General features: G+C 46.4%; 2 protein-coding genes across 10 annotated transcripts in view; one reads left to right on the forward strand and one right to left on the reverse strand.

Moving 5' to 3' along the window:
- Positions 1-3,281: 3,281 nt before the first annotated feature.
- Positions 3,282-6,494, reverse strand: PEX12 (peroxisomal biogenesis factor 12). The gene is made up of 3 exons (XM_082328233.1): positions 6,352-6,494; positions 5,491-6,035; positions 3,282-4,820 (listed from the first exon to the last, which is right to left on the reverse strand). The coding sequence occupies exons 1-3, from the start codon at positions 6,475-6,477 to the stop codon at positions 4,421-4,423; spliced, it is 1,071 nt and encodes a 356-aa protein (XP_082184359.1). The 5' UTR covers positions 6,478-6,494; the 3' UTR covers positions 3,282-4,420.
- Positions 6,495-6,607: 113 nt separating this feature from the next.
- Positions 6,608-22,298, forward strand: part of AP2B1 (adaptor related protein complex 2 subunit beta 1) — an 86,449-nt gene continuing 70,758 nt past the window's right edge. For 7 of the 9 annotated variants that reach the window (XR_014229938.1, XR_014229939.1, XM_082328226.1 and 4 more), the window contains exons 1-5: positions 6,608-6,739; positions 11,171-11,228; positions 13,158-13,263; positions 14,533-14,668; positions 16,446-16,691. Coding sequence is in view for 7 of the 9 variants with exons in the window: in XM_082328226.1 (XP_082184352.1) it covers positions 11,192-11,228; positions 13,158-13,263; positions 14,533-14,668; positions 16,446-16,691 (525 nt within the window). In the remaining 2 variants the exon portion in view is untranslated. Of the gene's footprint in view, positions 6,740-7,855; positions 8,022-11,170; positions 11,233-13,157; positions 13,264-14,532; positions 14,669-16,445; positions 16,692-22,298 lie in introns of those variants that run through there. The other 2 variants (XM_082328227.1, XM_082328229.1) reach the window with 2 other exon arrangements.

Consider the following 22,298-nt stretch of genomic DNA (forward strand, 5'->3'; position numbering starts at 1 on the left):
CTCCAGCGTGGGTCCCTTCCATGGGGCCACAGGTCCTGCCAGGAGCCTGCTCCAGCACGGGCTTCCCATGGGGTCACAGCCTCCTTCAGGCATCCCCCTGCTCCGGCGTGGACCTCCAGGGGCTGCAGGGGCACAGCCTGCCTCACCATGGGCTTCACCAGGGGCTGCAGGGAAATCTCTGCTCCGGCACCTGGAGCACCTCCTCCCCTCCTTCTTCACTGACCTTGGTGTCTGCAGGGCTGTTCCTCACATATTCTCACTCCTCTCTCCCAACTCCTGTTGCACAGCTTGGTTTTTTTTTCACCTTAAATACGTTATCCCAGAGGTGCTACCGCTGTCGCTGATGGGCTCAGCCTCGGCCAGCAGCGGGTCCGTCTTGGCACCAGCTGGCATTGCCTCTGTCGGACACAGGAGAAGCTTCTAGCAGCTTCTGACAGAAGCCACTCCTGTAGCCTCCCTGGCTACCAAAATGTTGCCATGCAAACCCGAAGTCACGTGATCCTGAAAAGAATTAACCCAGAACCCAAGTTAATCTGCGTTTGTTGGGGGTGGGGAGGGGGGTGTCTGTTTGTTTGCTTTTTCCTCTAGAAAAAAAACTTTTCTGTTCTAGTTCCTGACTTGGGAGTGAGCTCCTTATTGAACAGAAATAAATTTGCCCAAAGCAATGATGAGCGAAGTATAGTCTGAACTGGTATTGCTGAGACTTTGTGTCTTTGCTCTGACCAGGACATGATCACGTAATCTTCTCTCTGAGCTTATTTAGGCTAAGCTCATCTAGAGTAAACAGCTTTGCTTCTTGAAACTTTTTGACACATGCTAAAAAATATTGAAAAAAACATAAAGAATTTTTAGTGATTTCTTTTACTGGCAGAAAAAACAAACCTTGATTTGAAAAGTGAGTAGTGCAGATACTTGTTTGGATTTGTGTATCTTGCTGCAATGCTGGGTTTAGTACTGAGCTTGCAGTCAGAGGGGTTTCTTGTTTTTTCTCCTATGTGCGACACGGTTTACAAAACTCCAGATACTCTGCCGCTGTATCTTCTCCGTGGGTAAATGCAATGCAGGCCCCACAAAATGGAGTTTGAGCTGTCTGTCCTGTAGACACCTCATGAGCAGTTGTTCAGTTTTATTACCATCTAGTGATGGCCAGCGCTGAGGCAGGAGCATTTTTGGAAGCAAGTTGTGGTGTTGGGCCTGGCTCTGGTGCTCTGCTCTGGATGGAGTGCAGCCCTTTCCGGGGTGGGAGGGGAAAGCCTGGGCTAATTGAGTACAGGAAAAGATAAGGAGCTATTCTCTAATCTAGTTCTTATTCTCTTCCAGGTCTTGGCGACAGCTTTACATTCACTTCTCTCTTCCTGTGGAGAAGGAAGCTTCTATGGGGAATACGTACCTAGGAGTATAGTTACGGTGGTTTTCTCCGTAAACAGGAGAAGCCACGTGGTTTCTGTTAAGGAAGTAGGGAAAGCACCTCAGTTGCTAACACACTACTCTTTTTAAGAGTGTCTGGATGAGTCATGAATGTGGCTTAGGTTCACTGAGCATTTTTTTAAAGGACTTGCAAAGTCAAGTTCTGATAGTAATGTATTGGGCAACTCCAGCGCTGCTGTTAATGTTGATGTAATTGTATTAAGCAACAGAACAAAGCATCCTGAATGCATATATGATACATGACTGTATAGAAGTCACAAATTAGTATGCAAGTCCAAAGGTTGGTTTAATAAAGTTGGTGTTCCTTGGAAAAAAAAAAATCTTTTCTTGTCTATCTTTAGATCATCATGGCTTTAACAACACTATTACAGTTAAAAAGCAGATAAACAGGAATGTTTGTAAAACCCAAATCAGTTTCGTAGCTTTGTTTTAGAGCAATAAACTGGATAAGTGGGTATGCACTTGGCTACTAAGGACAGGAGGGTTAGAAGCAGCAGTCAAATCCAAGTTGGTATTCTGCAGCCATCTGCAGGAACACTTAATAAAATCTGCCAGGTAGCTGCTGAGGCTGTCACCATTGTGGGCTTAATGCCTGTTAGTCAGCTAGGCATTAAAGAGCAATTTAACATTCAAAAGAGTAATTACAGCTGTTCAGAACCATGAGGCTTAGATGTGGGTGGTTCTGTGCAGGTCTCAGAGGTGCCGTGGAGTTGGCCAAACCTAATTTTGGCAGGGACGGTTGTGCAGCCTGGTGTGGGGGGAGATGGAGTGGGAGGCAGCCAGGGCCTGACAGGCGGGCATCTGGTGGCCGTTCTGGGAGAGGAAGAGAGATTAACCCTGGGAGAAGGAGGCGAGAGGCCCTGGAGCAGCGCGCGTGCAGACAACGTGGTTGGGCTGCTCAGCGGTGAGTGAATCCTTCCGGATTAGAGGGGAGGATGGAGCAGAACTTGCCCGAAAGCTCTGCAGCGCTGGCGGGTGAATTGGCATCGGTCAGTCTTCTGTCCCAGGTCTGCCCAGCTTCTCACTGAGCAGCAGACAGATAATTTGGAAAGGATAGGAAGGATAAAACGAAAATAAACCTGAAACTGAATCGTCAGTTAAATCCTTCATCCCTTATTTAAATGAGCGGTTGTACTAGAGCCAACAGGACCATCAGGCCTGCGTCTGTCTAATCGGACAGGTTATTGTAAGACCGTGCAGCAGCAGGGGAGCATCTGGGATGCTCGTTTTTCACAGAGATGATGATCTCTGTGTATGAAGCAAAACTGATGTAGCAAGTGACGTGAATTACTATCCAGCCCAAAGCCAGCTGTGTTAACAGTCATTTGAAATCTCAGAAAATCTCGCATCTCGATGTGATTGCTTTTCCAGTAAGATGGGTGTGCTCTTACTGGTTTTCTAAAGGAAGAGAAGTGTCTTTATGGATCCTGTAACTACTGGAGAAAGGAGCAATAAGACAGTTTTTATTATTATTCCATAGTGGCACAGGTAGAAGTGTCTGGAAGTTGTATAGAGATAAGACGACAAGTGTTGGGGACAAATCTCATTTTTTACAATAGGTGTTTTCCAGAGCATCTTTGGGAGGATGCAAATTACTGTATTTTTCCACATTATTCAATAACCTTGCTATCTTGCTTACAGGTGAGGGAGGATATTAGAGATTTTTATCTTCTGAAGCAGAGCTAAAGTGGGGGGGAAATGAGATGACTGGTTCAGTGGATTAAATGTTAGAACATATCTCTTAATCTGGAAAGACCTTGTACTTTGTGCAGCAAACTTCGTTCTTCATATTCTATAAGCAAAGTCACCGTGATGTCTGGAGTAGCTAACTGCTGCTCCCTAGAGCCCGGTCAGGAAAAAAACCTTCTATTGTGAAAAATCGGGTGTCGAGAAAGAACCAGCCATAATGTCACACACGTTTTCTTTTCCCCTCTGTTCAACAAAGGATGCTTGCTTATGATATGAATGTGCTACATGGTTGGGACTGGAATAATTGCAGTGTAATACTTAAATGAAACATAGACATTAAAGATTCCCAGCCTACAAAATACTAATCTTATATCCATTATCATCATCTGCAAAGATGAAAGCAGCTTTAGTCTAGTCTCCCTTATGTAAATAGAGCCCCTAGAGGAGCAAGCTCTGTTTTTCCAATTCTCAGAAAAGAAATAAGTTACGGTCTCCATCAAGAAAGAATTTTGCTTTATAAAAGCAGATAATAACAGATTCAAAGACTTATTTAACAAAAACCAACTCTACCCAATTGGCACAGTTGCTGCTTTCATCTGGTTTGTCATTTTTCTCCCTTGTGCGGAAAATGTAATCCCCCTCTTGTATCCTTGTTTGTACACATCACCCCTTGTTCCTTAAAGAGTCAAAAGTCTTAATTTAGAACTCTTGATGGGAATTAGGGGTGTGATGTTCTCAATTCAAAGGTGAGTAGCTTGAAAATGCAGGGAGACTCTAAGAGTAGCATGATCCAAGCAGAGGTTTAAGCCCGTCTCTACCTCTTTGACAAGCGCTAGTGCCAGAGCTGCCCCGGGCAGCACGAGCGCCTGGGAAGCTGCTAAGGGAGGAAAAACTCGCCTAGGGAATTTTCCCTACCTCTTTAATTTGCTGGCTCATGCCCTTGAGCAGGACTTTTACCAGGGACGCTCTTTGATCCTCACATCTGCATTCTTATTATTCAAATCAATGTTTCCCCCCTTTTGGTTGGTCTTTGAAGGCATCTCTGTGCTGGCTGTCTCATCGCTCTGAAACCGCCACAGGACGTTTGAACAGCTAATAAACAAGGGCAGAGCCTTACCAGAATTCACAAAGGCAGCAAAGCTCTGATGTACCACCAAGTTCAAAGGAGCTTTAGAGCTCACTAATGAGCTCTAGTGGTCAAAAGTTGTCTATGGGACATAAGAAGGGGTGAATTTAGGCTCGCTGCTACGCAGCTGCTAGCCCCAGAGATGTATCATCTCTCTGAAAGCATGGGGCAGGCCTTTCAGCTCTCAGGAGAGTACAGTTTGACGAGGTGCTGCAGCTCTGTGGCGTAGCCTGTGATCGGGCAGCGCTGGTGAGCCTTCACGTAACTGTACGCACAGCGGTAGCAAAACACAAAGCCGGACGTGGACAGGGCTGTGGCGTTGACACGAATTTTGCGGCACAGAGGGCACACGGTCTTCAGTTTGGGTAAGAGAGCTGAGCCGGCCCCGTGGTCGAGGTGCACGGGGGGTGGAGGAGTTGGGAGCGCTGTCAGAGATTTGATCATCTCTTGGTTTTCGGAGGAGTACCACCAGTCCAGGAACTGGAGGAAGAACACGCTGACGGACAGCCCGGTGGACAGGGAGAAGGCAATGCCACCCAGCGCTTTCCTCACTGCTGACTGCACTTGTGTTTTAATGCTGTAGCAGAGAGAGAAGGTATGGAGAAATTGTTAGTACTGCACGTTTGTCCATCTGCAAACCACGGCAAAAAGGAGTCAGTCACTGCTTTATACAGCTTCTTAATGCTAAGGAAGTTGCTCCATGTGCCCCATGTTTGTAATGAGGCGGCTGCTAGGATGTTTCTCCAAGATTCTTTGTGTTTTAACAAAGCTTCAAGTCCTGTTTTTTTCAGAAGTTTAAATTGGAAGACTTTGGATTGAGGGGAACTGGGCCACAGGGCGTTTCACTCAGGGATCATTATTTTACAGGACATGAAGTGTGGTCATGACTAGCTGCTGCTCAGAAAAATCCAAGAGCTAAATTTCGGTCCTTTTAGCAATATTGTTGCAGTCTGCTTCCCTTGTTAGAAAAGTGCAGGTGAAGCCTGAACAGGATAAAGGCTGGAGTGCCAACCCCCCCCCCCCAACATTGCAATTTTATTACCCCAAAGTCTTATGAAGCTAATCCCTGCTACTTGTTTCCTTATTTACACCTGCGATATTCGCTTTTGGAGCACATTTTGTCAGCGGTAAACTTCATCTTGAAGAATTTCTGGAGAACAAGACAGTTTTACTTGCAGCATCACCTCTAAATTAACACACCCACAGAACCCCCTAGAGAGCAGCAGCTAAGCCATGTTCTGACGTACCTGTGCATCTGACTTGAGGTGGATCCAGCCAATTTCTTCTCCAGGGCCTGGATATCCTCCGCAGTCAGCCTGACCAGGCGAACGCCAGCCAGCCGCAGCATGGGTGAATGATGCTGAGCTTTCCCCAGGATATAGCACAGTTGCTGGATAAGAAACCAGCCCTCCCAGGTCATGTTTACAAAGGGGTAGGCAGCTAGAAAGGCTCTGTAAAAGCGCTTCCAGGACGATGATGGAGGGTGGATGGAGTACTCGTCCTCTTCCCTCAGGCTGGACACCAGCTTCTCTAGCTTTCCTTTTAGGTAAGGAACAAGAACCAGCAAGAGGAGAGACTTCCAGTGCTGCCTCTTTGGCAGGCCAGCAGTGGCCAGAGGTTGCTGTCCGCAGTCTCCTGTCGGTATCCTCTTTAAGCTATAGAAGTTTTCAGAAAAGGAGGCGCTGCACCTGGCCAGGTAGTGCTGCTGCAGCAGCACATCCAGAAGGACGTAGATCTCATCAAACCAGTGCCAGAGGAAGCCGTATCGGCCAGGATTAGACTCAGCAAGCACCTATTGAAAGGGACACAAAGCAGAAGGAACTGGAAGCGGCGTAACGTGCTAAATTACAGTAGCTATAAATTATGCCTCCAGTTCATAAAGCGGGCTGGGTGGGTCAAAACTGTTATGCTAGTTTGTCAGCGTGGCCAGAGGCGAACCCTGGCGATGAGCAGCTCGGCACAGAGCTGTGCAGCCTCTCCGGGGTCCCCCTGCAGCAGTTTCCCCACAGACCATCCACCCTCAGCGCCCTGCTCCCCTCAGCGCGGGGCCCCCAGGCCTGCGGGGAGGAGGCCGCCGCCGGCCCCTCCTCCCCTCCCCTCGCCCTTACCTTGACCAGGTGCTGCAGAGCGGGTTTCACGGCGGCCATCAGGCTGTCCTGGGCCACCGCCTCGAAGATGGAGGGCCGGTCGTCGCCGGCCGAGGCGGCCGTGAGGTGGGCGCCGAGCTCCGCCATGGCGCCCGCTGCGCTCCGCCCCGCCCCGCCGCCAGGGGGAGCCCCCGCCCCGCAGAGCACCCGCCGGGAGCAGCGGAGCACCGCCCCCGGAAGCGCGGCGCGGACGGCGCTCTGTCTCCTCCCGCGCCCCTCTATGGTGGCAGGGGCGCGGCCGCTCTAGGCGGGGGAGCGTTTATTCTCGCTCCTCGCGAGTCCTCCCGGCCCCTCCGCTCCGCTTCCGGTTCCGCCGCCGCCCCCGCAGCGGTGTGTCCGTCCCGCCGCCGTGAGTCGGGCCGGGGCGGCCGCTGCGGGGCCCGGGGGGGGTCACCGGGAGCGGGGGGGCGGCACTGGTGGGGTACTGGGAGGGGGGACTGGGATAGGGTGGGGAGGGGCAGTGGGAGGGCACTGGGGGGGACACTGGGAGGAGGTGAGGGGCACTGGTGGGGTACTGGGAGGGGGGACTGGGATAAGGTGGGGAGGGTCGCTGGTGGGGAACTGGGAGGGCACTGGGGGGGGACACTGCGAGGAGATGAGGAACACTGGTGAGGCATTGGGAGGGGGGACTGGGATAGGGTGGGGAGGGTCGCTGGTGGGGAACTGGGAGGGCACTGGGGGGGGACACTGGGAGGAGGTGAGGTGCACTGGTGGGGTACTGGGAGGGGGGACTGGGATAGGGTGGGGAGGGTCGCTGGTGGGGCACTGGGAGGGGCTGGAGAGGGTCACTGGTGAGGTACTGGGAGGGAGTGGAGAGTCACTGGGAGGACTGGGCAGGTGGGTGCAGAGGTACTGGGAGGGGCACCGGAGGGGCGAGGGTGAGGGGTGGGTGCTGGGAGGAGGCACTGGTCGGGGGTGTGGTGGGAGGGCGGGTGCTGGAGGTGGGGGTGCTGGGAGGATGGGCTGGATGGGGCTTGGTGGGAATGGGGAAGGGAGGGGGGATGGGCATGAGCAGAGTGAGCTACTGGGATACTGGTGGGACTGGGCAAGAATGAGGGCTGGGGTGTTGAGGGGGACTGGGCAGGCACTGGAGGGGAGCTGCTAGAGCTGGGAATGCTGGGGAGGGGAGCTGGGATTGGTGGGGGATGCTCCTGCACCTGGGGGATACTGGAAGAGGTCGAGGGGGTGCTGCTGAGGGGGGGTGGCTGGTGGGCAGGGGATTTGAGGGGGCTGGGGATGCCCGGGAGGAGAGCGGGTGGGTGCTGCGGGTGGCGGAGGGGCTGCGAGTCCTGCTGTGGGGGGAGGCTGGCGGCAAAGCTGGGCCGGGGGTCCGAGGAGCGAGGAGGTGATAGGAACCACAGGGCGCTTGGGAATGGGGTGGGGAGCACCAAAGGGGTGTTTGCTCCCCAAGATGGAAACGGATTACCTGCCCCTAGCACATGCTGTCAGGGCTGCGGGTTTCTGAAGCTGAGGCGCTGCTTTCCCTTTACCATCCCCGTTCGGCCGCTCTGTTTAGTTCCCTTACACTCCAGCGGCCCTGAGCCACTGGAGCCTTGGGCTATCGTGCAGCTACTCAAGAGGCTTTGTGGATGAAGTGGGTGCAGATACGAGGTGGTGGCACCAGCTGGAGTGTAAGCCGGGATCACTTTAGAGATTTAGGGGTGCAACACTGGATTGTTTCAGCGCTAGGGAGCTTGGATCACTAGTGAGGCCTTAAACCTGCCACCTTCCTGTTTACACCTATGTGAAATCGGCGGTGGGGAGCTGGTCAGGCTGTTGTTAGAGTCATGCGTGGGGCAAAGCAGGTGTTGGTCAGACACAGGATCCAGTTTTCTGTGTGGTTTTGGGCTAAGGAGACATCTTTCTGGTTATGATGATTCCTTAGGCGTTTCATTTAATCATATTTTTGGTTCAGTCTACATTTAAATGTCAAGCCAATGCTTATAGCATTAAGCATTGCCAGAGCTTCTGGAGAAATTCCTCTATTTCTTCTGTTCTTGTTTGCTGCGGTTGGAACAGGAGCCTTTTGCTGTCAGCTTGAACAGCTCTTACCTGTTCCCACCTTAGCAAGTGCTGGACACAGAACGATAGTAAGGAGGGGCCAATCTGGTATAGTTTTTCTCCTAAAAATACAAGGGTGTTTGTGATGTTGCTGTAATTTATCTTGGCTCTCTTCAATTTAGATTTGTGTACAAGAAGCTGGCATTTTCTTGAGTTATTTAAAACACTGCTATTTGTATATCTGGGCTATTTTGTTTTTGGCCTTCGTCTGGGACTTGCTGTAAACCACGCTGAGTTTGCTTAGTGGATGAGATAATACTCAGTACTGCTAGCAAGCTGCCTCAATGTGCAAAGCCTCAATGTGCAAGCTGCCTCTGAACAATGTGCAAAGCAAGCTCTGACATACATGAAGCAAAAATCCGTGTGCTTGTGAGAAAAAGCGCTTTTTCCTGTGTTGCACTTGGAATATGGTACTTGCTTTTTGACCTAAGTCAGCTCTCATTTGCATCTATCAAAACAAGTTGTAAATACGTGTGCTGTGCTTAGCCTTATCTGAGTCTGAGTGTTTCTAGGATTCTTCATGTTTCCAAGTATGTGATCTGAAGTTAGAGAAACAGCGAAATGTCCTGCTTTTGGGTTTAAAGATCACCTCTGAAATTCAGCAAGCTTTCTTCTTCTGCATAGCTTTATGCAATTGGGATGATGTGTATGGTGGTTTTTTTTTTCTCCTGGATTTTGTCTATAATCTGCTGCTCTGGCCACTGTTAAAACAATATCGGAGTAGCTCAGCTGGGAGGTATGACCCAGGTTGGCAAATCCACATATAATGCAAACAAAGAACAGCAAGACTATGTTCTATGCCTTTTGCATGGCACCATGTCAAATACTCTCGTAGAGGAAAACATTTCAGTCATCTTTTAAGCTGGGCTCAAATCCGAAGAACTGTGTCAGCAGTAACATTGCAGCTGAACATGGGCTGTGTTTTTAATTATAAAACAAGACCCACAACAGCTTCTTCTTTTGTGATGCTGTGGGTTTGTTTTTTTTTGCTGGAAAGATTGCAATGTTGTGGCTCATGTGGTTTTCCTAACCCAGCCTTTGTTTTGGAAGGAGGGCAAACCTCTCCGGCAGGAGAAATGTGCTTCCAGAGCTGTCCCCAGGCATAGTTTGCTCTCCAGCTTGGCAGGAGCAGAAAGGGAGCAAAATCAAACCAAACCCAGTAATACTGCCTAATTGGGATGAGGCGGCAACCACGCAGGCACAGGGCAGGCAGAAGCTCTGGGGAACTGGGCGAAGCAACAGGTTGTTTCTCATCTGGTTGCTTGGCAGTTAGACAAGATTACAACTGCTCTGCATTGCCGTGCTGTAGAGCATGCTGAAGGTGGTTGAAATTGTGGCATTACCCTCAGCTGCTGATGATGGGAATTTAACCGCTGAGGTATTAAATCGATCGAGGTGGATAGGGGGGAAAAAAGAGTGGTGTTGGGGTTGGCTCAGGGATGAGGAAGGAAAGTGTTAAGAAACAGAAAGCTGTTTGCGCTGCTGGGCAATGTCTTGGAGTTCAAAGCTAAGCTTGTCCTTTTGTTGCTGAGCCAGCAAGACCTGCGAGGTTTAGAGGCAAGGCGGGCAGCGGTTAGGGAACAGATGACTTGGTGCTTTGCTGCATTTAAGATCATGGAAGTATGTACAAGAGAAGGGGAATTGGGCAAAAAAATATAAAAAGGAGGAAGGAGGTAGGAAAACCCTTTTTTGGGATGGTTTTAGGGTCATAGGTTGTTAGCACTGATGCAGACTATTTAATAAAAGCCAGTAAAACTGCCCACCTCTCATGCTTGTTTTTCAGCCAGTACTTAAAAATTGTTTGAGTCATGTTTGTCACAGAGCTGGCGATTGTAAGAATAAAATCATGGATATCCACATATGTTTGGGCAATCCCCATGTTCTAAAGTATTAATAATTTGGCTCTGTGGAGCAAGAAGAGTGCTGGTGAGACCATTCTCTTGGCTCTGCTAAGCACTTGCTGGCCCAGTCGTGTTTTTTGGTCCTGTCCATAAAAATGCAGCGTAGCACTGAAATAATAAGCTCGTGTGTGTGTTAGAGGTGGGATGTCAGATCTTGACAGAGAAAGATTTCAACATCAAGCTTGAGAGAACTGAAAAGTGATGGCTTTTCTGTTCAAGAAATTGCTTTGCATCTCCCGGGAACAAAAGAAGGGAAAGAAATGAGCGGGCCTAGGGGTGGGTATTGCGAGTAGGGTTAATTGTTCCTTCCATCAAGATGCAACACAAGAAAGTATCGTTAGGGGGAGTTGACAGTTTCCTTTGTCTGAAACATGGACTTCTGCTTCCAGTTGAGATATTAAACGGGCAGTTCTTTTTTTTGGCAAATGAAATTGTGTACCGAGGGGAAAGAGCTGCAGAACGTGTCAAGATCTGCTGATTATAAGGAGTTAAAAGCTGCCTTTTCTTTTCCGAGATTGAGAGTCTGAAAAGCTGGACTGAGCACTACTGCTTTCCTAGCCTGTCCGCCTCAGGCTGTTGTGTTTTCACTAACATTGTTTATCTGGGTCCTTTAAATCCCTGGGTTTACCAAGTAGTATCAGCAGCAGGTGCAGAATGAGGATTGTGAAACTCCTGCCTGTGGATGTAAAGCATTTGCTTCTTCCCTTACGTTACGCACTCACCAACCGTCCTTTCTCTGAGTTCCTGCCTTGCAAACTGGGTGTCATCAGCTCCGAATGCTGTTTGACTGCTTGTTCTTTTTTTATTACTATTCTCAGGTGTTTTAAGGAACTGGAACCATGACGGACTCCAAATACTTCACGACCAATAAAAAAGGTTAGTGTTATGCTGGTGCAGTGGATTGGAGGTGGTGGGTGGCTATTTTTACACAGCTTTTTTAACTGCATGCAGAAGAACTTGTGCTTTCCTGTTAGCTCTGTCCCTGTTTCTTGTCTTAATCATCCAGGGAGAAACTTCTAAAGTAGGGCACATGGTGACAAAAGACAAAACTGATGTATTATACGGTTTTGTGATGCACGAAATGACCCAAATTGCTGCTTTCTCAAGGATCAGAGAACAAAACATTGGGATTTGAGTGCACATCTGGTCAGAGAACGTTTTGGTTATGGACTAACAAGTTCAAGACTGAGGATGGTTGTTCCGTTGGGCATCACAGGATTAAGTTGATTGAGAGCCATTTAATATTTAAGGTATAGGTGTATATCTTTACATCAAGCTGTTGCAAAGATAATGGGATTTCCTATTGCTGCTTCCTGCAAAGCTGCAGTGCTTCGTTTGACTTTCCCTTGGCTGAACCATGGGTGTGGTGGTCACCTCACCTCAGGACAAACTGCTGCCGTTAAAAATGGGAAAACAGGAAAGGATCTTTGGGGACATTTTACCTGTTTACCTGTTTCAGCAGAGGACTTCTGCTGAAACTGTCTCAGGCACATTTTTTTTTGTCTAACGTGTTTTTAAACAAAACCATGTTTATCCCAGCTCTTGCTGGCTGCAATTTAAGCCTGGTATTGCTCATCTTTCTCCAGCAGATGTGGAAAATGGTTTGTGTTAACCTCTCCTTTTCAGAATGGCTGAATGTTTCTGATGAATGCTTGCCAGTGAAAAAAACTACAGTGTTGATCTATTTATGTTTCATTAAGCTTCAGAATGAGCTCATAAATGAAGCAAATGCAGTTCACATCTTTCTAACGAGCAACTCTATCTGTAAGTTCAATCCTAAAGTATCAGGCAGGTTTTTTTGGGATGGCTGCAAGAGGCCAGCCTGCACTGTCTGAGCTCTAGTGAGCGCGCTGCTGCTGCTGGCTCAGCTCTATCATTAGTGCTGCTGGTCTGACAAACTGGCATTGGTGTGTAGGAACCGAAGGTAGAATGTATTTTGTCAGAGATATTTTGATATTTGTAATGTGTCCTCAGCCTGTGGCTTCCAGTGGGAATATTGCTCGCTGTCCTTCCTGGGGAAGCTGTCTGTCAGTCGAAAGCACTATCCTTCTCACACCCCTTGCTCTGTCTGGAGCAGGCCTGATAAGCTGTCTTTTGCACGTGGTGCTTTATTTTGCCACTTTTGTGATCCAGCCTGAACTGACTTTCCACTCGGTAATATCTGGAAGAATTAGTGTCATGGAAAAGGCTGCTTTGGCAACCTCAGAATCCAGGCGAGCTGTGTTACTTGCTGCTTTTATTAGTAGTAGCTCTGTATTTGTAGGTTGGGAGGAATTTATTCCACTGGACTAAATCTGTGCTTTCCTGTTTCTGCCACTGTGTATCACAGCATTTTGGCTACACTGCAGTCTGCTGTTTTCTCACGGTGTTTGCAGGAAGCAGGCGATGATGAGCAAAAGTTAAAAAGTCTGGGCAAAATTCCTAGCTAGGTTAGTTTTTTCTTGCAGGCAGTAATCTGGCATCTCCAAATATCTTTTCATCCTGCTTATATAATAGTTGCCTCTGAGAAACAGACGCTACAGTGATGTGGTTTAATGTTCTAGAAGTGGGAGAGCTGCAACATGCGGCGTGGTTCTTGTTAACTGCTTTTTCGTTAGCAAGTTATAGCCCATATCGTTCTCTGAGTGCCGCAGCTTTGCTTCTCGTTGAACCACGTTCTCCATAAGGTCTGGCAGCTTCCACGTGTTGCTCTACCAGTTTTATGGGAACAACAGGCTGGGAAAGTAAAAAGTCACTTTTAAACTATCCCTAAAGCAAGACCCTTTTCTTCTCCCAAGAGGCTCAATCTGTTTTGTCTTCTGCCAGGAGAGATTTTTGAACTGAAGGCTGAACTCAATAATGAAAAGAAAGAGAAGAGGAAAGAAGCTGTAAAGAAGGTTATTGCAGCCATGACTGTGGGGAAAGATGTCAGGTAAAAGCAACTTTTCTTGCACTTGTAGCAGCTCTTGTTCTCCCGGGACTCTGTCGGGTGTAGTGGCACACACCTCTCTGGAGCAGCTTTGAGTTTGTCATCTCGCTGGGTAGTGAGGCTGGCTGTGTCCTTGCCTATGCTATGCCTGATTCACAGGTTTCTCAAGCTCTTTCCTGTTATTGAAAGCAAAAGAAACAACCATTTTCAGTGCCGGTTTAGCTAGGTGCCTATTAGCCCTTTTTATTTAAAAACTCATCCAGAATTCAACCATTTAATATGTCACTTTAGGTGATGCTATCTCACTGCTTGCTAGCCTGGATTTTAGTGTTAGGAAGGTAATTCCAAATGTTTTTCTTAGCCATATTTGTCATAGTATAAATTTAAACTACACTTTAAAATGAATGTTTTTTTAAACTGAACCTTTGCATCATACTGGCTAAAGGACACAGGCATTTACCTTCTGCAACACTGTCCGCAATACTTTTTTCTCTTTGAGGCAACCGGAAAAACTTGCTTGAGTGAATGCTTTCTCCCTTCCAGCTTCTCCTGTTACTGGAGTCTGTCATAAAGTCACAGTAGTCCTGGATTCGTGGCAGTGTGGTCTGTTGCCACGGAAATTAATACAAGGTTGCAAATTTAGCATCATGACTTCATTGTAGAATGAAGGAACAGATAAACTGGAAGGAAATAAAAATAATCTTTTTGGCTGACAGCACTTGCCCTTCACCTTTAGATCTCTACAGCATACCTGAGAGCTGCAGATATCCTTGTGTAACTCCCGGTGTTCTCTGCAGTGCTTGTTTGCAGATTGCCTCTTGATACTTGAGTGAAACTCAGTTTGTCAGCATTTAAGCTCCTAATGACTCTAGAGTTTACTAGTCTGAAATTTGGCAGGTTCTTTGTAAATGTCCTGCATTACCAAAACATTTTTAAGCAGCTTCTTTTCTTGTGGGTTCATTTCCAGGCCTGGCACGGTAGGGTTTTCTTGTTCGGTGAAATCCCTAATTAAAACACTTCTAGGAAATTGCATTAGCTTTCACCTGTTTCAGAACGGACTGATGTTAAAGCCCTAGAAGTGTTTAAATGATAAAGCTATTAAAAAAGCCATTGCAAACTGTTTTGGGAGGGAAGTTGACCTCTGGTTAGACAGCAGGGTACTTAAAGTGGAACTCTAGTTTTCTTGGCTTTCTTGATATTGTTACTATCCCCTTTGCATACCATGTAATATCACTGCTTTTTCTCTATTCTTGCCTACTGTTGTCTGTCCAGCTCTCTCTTTCCTGATGTTGTGAACTGCATGCAGACTGACAACTTGGAGTTGAAGAAGCTGGTCTACCTGTACCTGATGAACTACGCCAAAAGTCAGCCAGATATGGCCATTATGGCTGTCAACAGCTTTGTGAAGGTAACTTGCTCCCACGGCTCATCAGAAAACAGTTCGGCGCAGTGGCTGTCACCACGTCTCCTTTGTCCGTTAGTCTTTCTGAGCTGTTGTTTATCTCTGCTTTTGTACTTGAGTCTCTGGACTGAGCGTGCTTGTAGAGGAGCAGAAAATAAAGAGTTGGCATGCTGAATCCAACAGATTTGGGGCCTCTCTCTCGCTTGCTGCTGCTAGTTATTGCAGAGAAGATGACCCCGTAAGTGGTTATGAGAGAGCCTGCTCCAGGTGAAGCTGCTTCTAGCGTTTTACTAATCATCATTAAAGACCAACTTCTGGTATTGGATAACAGAATTTATATTTTCCATCTTCCAGCCTTTGCAGTGTCTTTGTCATACGGATATCTACTTCTTGTGTGAATGTTTCAGTTGTGCTCCGTGTGGAAAACCTTTATCTCTGGTGAAAGGGAAAGATGGTTCACTGGAAAAATAACAGCCTGATCGCTGTATTGCCTTTAATTCTGTTGTCAAGTTGCCTCTCCTTATCTAGGAAATGTTATTTCAGTCCCATGTTATATAAGTTAAAACCAGGTGCTTAGAGAAAGTTTGAGATTCCTCCTAGAGCGTTATAAAATCCAAGACACTGGGGAATCTGATCATGTTTTAAGTTTCTAGCATGGTGCCTGAGGCTGAGAGAGGTGAGAGGACCTAGGCTGTGAGCAGGTCTGCTCTTCTGGCCAGAGATGTCCTGCCTCCCTCTCTGGAAAGAATATTGTTGTCTGTCATGTCTTTAAAGTGTAATTGTGTTAGAAGGGACTAGCAAACAAACATGATATTTTCCAGCTTCATGCTTTTCCGTGCAAGGAAATGTCTGATGTCCCTTTTGGCAAGTTGAGGGACAAGTGTTAGTAAAGAGGAAGTGTTGACCCTAGTCTGCACTAGCTCAGCGCTTCACGCACAGTTCACAGTTCAAGGTGTTGAAGGCACTGGTAAGAGATGTCACTTCTCTTGTATGCGTTAAAAGTGACGCATTCAGGTGTTTTTGGAGCTGTAGGGAATTGAAAAACAGTGAAAGGTAAATGTACCTTATGCTTTTGTAGGTCATCCTGCATCCATCCTTTTATAGGCTGATTTTGGAGGAGCGTTGCTCAGGGACGTAGATGGATTGGATGTATGGAAAATTACGTAGGCTTGAAGTATAAAGTATTAGATTCCCTTCTGGTTTTTTGTTGTTTTGTTTTGTTTTTTCCCCTCATCAGAAAAGCACCTCTAGAGCAGCCTTTGCCTAGTGCTTCATATGTTGCAAACTTAAGGGATGCTCGTGCCTAGAACTGATGGCCTATGAGAAACAGACCTTGATGACTTTAGCATTGTGTTTAATTGTTGACTTTTCCCATAACATTCTCTTTCTCCTTTAAACCAGTAAGGCTGGAAACCAGTATTTTATTCTGCCTGAAAGTTGCCTGTGGCTAGCTTTTGGGTGGTGAGAGCTGCCTCTCTAGCTTAGCTGTACTTTGGATTTGGCTGCTAGATCGTGTTGAAAGAAGCTTTGCCTGGGGAGAACCAAGGGACACAGACATCACAGTTTTGGTATTTTACAGGCTGTCATAGCCTGAAAACATCTTGAGATGGTGTAGAATATTTCTGTGAACCAGCAAGTTCCACCTTTTATCCCTGATCTGAAATAATTGCCTTTTTTGGGGATGTAATCAGAGAGAATGCTTTTTGTTTGAAATAAGAACAGCCTGAAGATGTCAGTGGCTAAAGATGCAGGTTCGTTTACTGCATATTCTGTCCCATTGCAGGACTGTGAAGACCCAAACCCTCTCATCCGTGCTCTGGCCGTCCGTACAATGGGGTGCATCAGGGTGGACAAGATCACAGAGTATTTGTGTGAGCCTCTTCGCAAGTGTCTGAAGGATGAAGACCCTTATGTACGAAAGACGGCAGCTGTCTGTGTGGCCAAGCTGCATGACATCAATGCCCAGATGGTGGAGGACCAAGGATTTCTGGATTCTCTGCGTGACCTGATTGCAGACTCCAATCCCATGGTAATGTATATGTCCTTCCAGCGCATTGCTCGAGTTTGTAATGGGCAGATAATCAGAAACGTGAAGGTGCTTTAATTGCAATTGAGGCACCGTGATGAAAGCATTGGTTAGAGAATGCTTGTTGCCTCAGAAAATAGGAAATACCTTCTATTCTTAGATCTGTTTGTGCTTTTGCCTGTCTTGAGTGCTGCAGCAAAAGTTTAACTTCCTGGTCAGATTGGTCAGGAGAGCAAGAAATAATCGATGCTGCTGCGTTGGTGAGAGCTTGTAGGTGTTGCCTTCCTGCAGGCTTTGGCTGCTCTTGGAGTAAGAGGTTGGCTGAATTCATTCACTAGTGCAGGTAAATCCACTGGCCTGTAATGAGTGGGGAAAATCAATGCTTATGTATTTAATAAAGTTAGACGATTCGTCAGAGCAGGGGTGGAGATCAAGACCAAGAATTTCACAGGAGTAAGTTACCTACTAAACCAGTAGGTTATCATGGTTGACGAAGGGTCCATTTCCACACCAGGCATCTTCCACTATTATTTTGTAGCTAAAATATGGTGGGCGATGGATTGAAGTGCCCCACTGCATAATCCCTTCATTCAATATTTTTTCCTGTGATCTGCCAGAATCCAGTGAGCATACCGATGTTGTCGTAACTCCTATCAGGAAAGAAAACTTCTGCACCTTGGTTTAACTCAGTTTAAGGATGTGACTGCTACTTTTTTAGCGCGCTCAGAGCACAAATCCGATTGACTCTGCTTAAAGACATAACTTCATGTTGTAAGGGCAGGTCTGACAGCTCTTTCTATGGTGCATGAATCAAACCACATAAAGCAAATTGCTGTCCTCTTATAGCTGTCTTTGGGCAGCTCTGGAATACGTCAAGTGCAGGTGGTAAGGTGCCATCCCCTTTAGTAGGAGAGTGAAGGCTGCTGATTGCATTTCTTATGGCTTTGTAAAGAGAGTAAAACTAAAGGTGTCTGGCTTTCACAGGCACAAGTCTGTGAGTGGTGGTGCCTATCAGAAGATAGAGGCAGCTATTGCCTCTTGATATCTGGCTCTTTTACAAGCTGTTCTTTTTGTATGCCTCCCTGATTTTTATTTTTTTTTTATACCAGGCTTCTGCATGAATATTGATGACTACTTGAAGATGTTCTCTCTGTCTAGGCAATTTTGAGGTGTATAGGGGAACACCTGCTTTTTTCAATTTAATGTTGAGGTTGTGCCTTGCAGCCTCTGAAAGTGCTTGATCAGGCTGTTTTAGTTCCACTTAGTTCCTGCTAGCTCACAGGCAGCAATGGAGTGTGCTGTGGAAAGGGATATAACCTACTCTTCTCCTAGCCTTGGTTCCAACTGTTTAATTTTCTTCTGCTGATTACAGCCACATAGATATGAGTTGAGGAGCTCAGGCTGAAAAGATGTGGTACTTCAGGAGAAATTAATAAGATTTTGCTTGCCCTTTCAGCTCATTGATCTCTATGGAACTAACTGTTTTGGTAAATAAACCGTTAGCTGTTAAGAGAGCACCGATACCTATTTCAAAAGTACATTAGCTTAATACTGACTTAAATGAACGGAGAGAAGAGGAGAAATAGCAAAGGGCAGTGTATGCTCCGTTTGCTAAATAAATGACCAAAAGTAGCATAGGGATTCCTAATAAAACATCAGTACAACTAATGAGCTCCTTGATGGTAATGAGGATGGGCTGGGACAGCAAAACCTTTGCAGCTGCTGCAACTGATTGCAGCTCTACAGCTACTGAAGCTGTGCAGGATCACAGTACCTGCCTCATGTTGTACTCACCTGCTCTTCCCAAAGCTGAGGATTCACAGCAGGAGAGTGCAATTTGGAGGAGCAATAGTGATGAAGAGGAGAGGCCTGTGGTGTGTTTTCAGATCTGCAGACTTTGAGAGCATCACATGGCTGGTGTTCAGTGTACTGGTTTCCCAGATTTTTACTGTAGATGAGGCATTATATTCTTGCTTTTTAAGGGTGCATGGGGAGAGATTTTTATCAGGTTTGGGGCTCTTATAGCTGCTGACTTAATACAATATTTAATCTGGTTACAATTTTTAATAGATACAGACAGTCCTTTTGGTTAAGTTTATTCCTTTGGTCCCCTTTGAAACTCATGCCTTTGTGGCACAGTGATTCCCTCAAAAGTACAGGAGCTATCCACCCCTAATTAAGGTTCGTCTTCTTAGTCAAACCATGCAGCTCATTGCTGCTTTCTCCATGTGAAACTCCAGTGGGGGGTTCCTGATGACCAGGAGTTGTGTTTGCCAGATAAGTTATATTTGTGTGCAAGTTGATATTTATTAAGGTATTTCTCCATGATCAGGTGGAATGCGGCCCTGCCTGGAAGCTCTTTTTAAGTAAAATGTACGTATCAGTATCGGGTATCAAAAGAAAGATTACTGAAAGGCATCGTACAGATGGATCCATCCTTATGGCCTATTCCTCTGTAAATGGTGTATCTCAATCATTGCAACCTGTTCTCTAAACTCATTCATATGTATGTTATAAATGTTTCTCCTCTTTTGATGACTTGTGGAAATAGGCAACATTAGACACTTAATGAAGCACAATTTTGTAGACAGGAAATCCACACTTGTTCTGTCTTCTGAGAAATGAGGATTTTGAGCAGGAGCTAAAAAACTCCGGTTGAAAAATAGTCTTCAAGAAGGGTTTTAGTATGGTTTTGTAATTGGCTGCCTCTAGCACATGAGGAAGCACCAGGCATTCTAGCTGGGTGCTGGGCAGAGTAACAACTCCATCTGTGGCTTGCTAATTGCCTTGTAATTGTGCAGAGATCAGGGTGCATGTTTCTATCAGCTCAAATCACCCTCATCATAATGATGTCTGACTCAGGTGGAGGTGACCTGGTCAGAAATGTTTTGAATTTTATTTTTTCCATATTTTTGGACTAATAGTTTATTATTGTAGAATCATGGAAACAGAGATTGGGGATGTTCAGGGCATTGCTTTGAAGTCCTGTTGAGGTGCCGTAGGTGCACAGCCAAGGTGCTTTCCCCCTTTATCTGTGGGGTTTTTTTTGTGGTCAGGATCTGGTCTTCATTCAAATACAGTAATACAGTGATCTTTAGAACAGGTATAGGATTGCACCCTTCCAGAGGAGCTGGCTGTAGTTGTGATTAAAAGACTGACAGCCGAGCCTGGTAGTTCACCAGCTTTTTCTGAAAAATCTCTGGGGTAGCTTTGCAGTTTCTCCTGGATTAGTTAATTCAAACTTCTAATGGCATATATGTTGGTATGAATATATATGGCAAGTTACCAGATGGGTTGGTGGCTTACTACATTTCAGCTCAGTTATCTGAGATGTCTTACCTTGTGCGGGCAATGGGCCAATAATGCGTACAAGGGCATGGTTCAGTTACTGGGTGGTTGCACTGCAGAAGTTTGATTGTGGACGGAGCCTTTAATCTCTTTTTACAGATGGGCCTAACATGCTTGTGGTGCCCTTTGTCACTTGGGATCCTGCTGAAGAGTTTCCCTCCATAAAGGGAACCCTCATTTCTTCCCAGAGCTGTCTTAAGGCAAACCCTTCTCCTTTTTTGCTGTACATTTCCGTGCATGAAGCTCAGCAGAGCCAGGTCTGGATGAAAATAAAACTCGGGTTTGGCTCCTTTGGGCTGTCAGTGTGCTGCTGGACTTATTCACTCCTAAGGGCCTTTCTTGGTGGTAACTTTGGTATAGTGCAACTCAGAAAGCATGTCCTCCCATAATCCTCGTGGTGTTCTAACAAAATACGGTTTCAGTATGCCATCCTGGGATTTTTGTGTACTCCTCATACACGGGGTGGCGGATTACTGCAGAATACCATTCACACCCAGCAGCAGCAGCAGCAGATAACAGTGGGGTGAGAGAAGCAGGTCTGTTATACACCTACGGATGGCCAGAGGCTCTCTGAAATCTTGGACAAACTTTTTTTTTTCCTTTTCCTGATACTGTCTTGTTCTGACATTTGTGAATTGGACCTAATGACTGCTCGTCGTTGGAGCAAGCACTGAGCCCTGGTGATGCAGAGCAAGACCAGGAGATGGCAGCAGTTTAAAGCAGAACCAAAGCTGTGGATCATTAAGACACCTTATTCTGTAACTAGTTCCCTCCTGGCTTTTATCACTGCACTTCTTGGTTTTCTTCAGGAATGTAAATATTAGCAGAAAAACATAAGAGGAAATCCATCTTAAGCCTTACTGGTCTTTTAGTATTTGAATGGAACAACCTTTCTCTCCAAATATTTTCAATCCTCGATGTTGTAGGGTAACTTCTAACCCATGGAATAGTTTTCTTGTCAATTTGCCTGTTATCCACATAAATTAAGTTAGGTTGATGTTACCTTCTCCCAGTTCTTTTCTAGGTGCTGTTGGGTTTTTAATTCCTTCTTGCAGCATTTCTTCTTCCTTATATTCTGCGTTGTCACTGCGATGCACTGGATCAAAGCTTTCACAGGTGTGGCCGTTATGCTCCTGTGTTTTCGTGGGCTGTATAGACATAGCACTTATGTGCTGTCCAATAATATGTCGTGTTTTATACCATCTACACATCACCATTTATTGAGAGAAACACTATTGTGAATCAGGATGCAGTAAACTGAGATTACATAACACGCTGATGAGTAAATACACTAAATGTGTAGAATATAATTAAACTCTTTTGTTGTCCCTGGGTTTTGGTTTTGCCTTTAGAATTTAATAACCTGCCCTAAGAAGGGAATCTATTGAGCTCTGACAACTAGAGGTGGCGAGGTCCGTCTTGATCTAATCGGAATTCCCTCTAGCAGTATTGAGTTTCTATAGTTCACAGACTAGACTAAAAACCTATCGATATAAATCACGGTGCTTTCTTGTCTCTCCTGCTGTGACTGCAAGCCATGTAGGTTCCCTCTCTGCCAGCCAGAACTTCAGGGTGTTATGTTTGGGCTTCCTGGATGACCTTATGGAGGAAGAAGGTCCTCATTTTGTTTTTTTCCTACTACCTGGCAAGCAGTATGTCTTTCTGAGACCACGTCCTGAGGAATGAGCCTGTTTAGAAACAGAAGCAGCTTTTGCCTCCTGGGCTGTCCTCCACTGCATACTTTGCAGGAATTTTATCCTTCTTTCTTTGTGTAATAAAGCTGAGAAATGAGCCCCTTGCTGAGAAACTGTTGGTGGTCCTCTGAGTCCCAAAAGGACTTTGTGGGAGGCAGCCTGGGATGTGGGACTTCTCTTACACAACAGGGAGTGGAACATCGCCTTCTTCATAGGCACAGGAAAGCACTTATTCCTCATGGGGAAACCTGGACTTGTCACAGCTGTGTTTTTTCCCCTCTGCAGCTGATGTTTTATCTAGTACAAGGAGTGAACCACCGCTGCTGGATGAGTTCGTGATTTCTGTTCATGAACGTTGTAAGGACTTGAAAATTCACACCCTAGTATGGAGCTGAATATTGCTGGGAGCTGTGGGCTGTGCCTCTGCAGCATGTTGGGGGCTGCCTCCAAGATACCCTGGCTGCCTCACTGGCCATAAAATGTCCTTCTTCTTTTCAGCCTAGGTGTTGCAGAATGAAGGCTGGATCTTGAAGTCCCCCAACCGTGTCTGTGTTGGTTCTGTGTGTGG

This window comes from Platalea leucorodia (genome assembly GCF_965183815.1).
Source record: "Platalea leucorodia genome assembly, chromosome: 16".
Taxonomy (NCBI): domain Eukaryota; kingdom Metazoa; phylum Chordata; class Aves; order Pelecaniformes; family Threskiornithidae; genus Platalea; species Platalea leucorodia.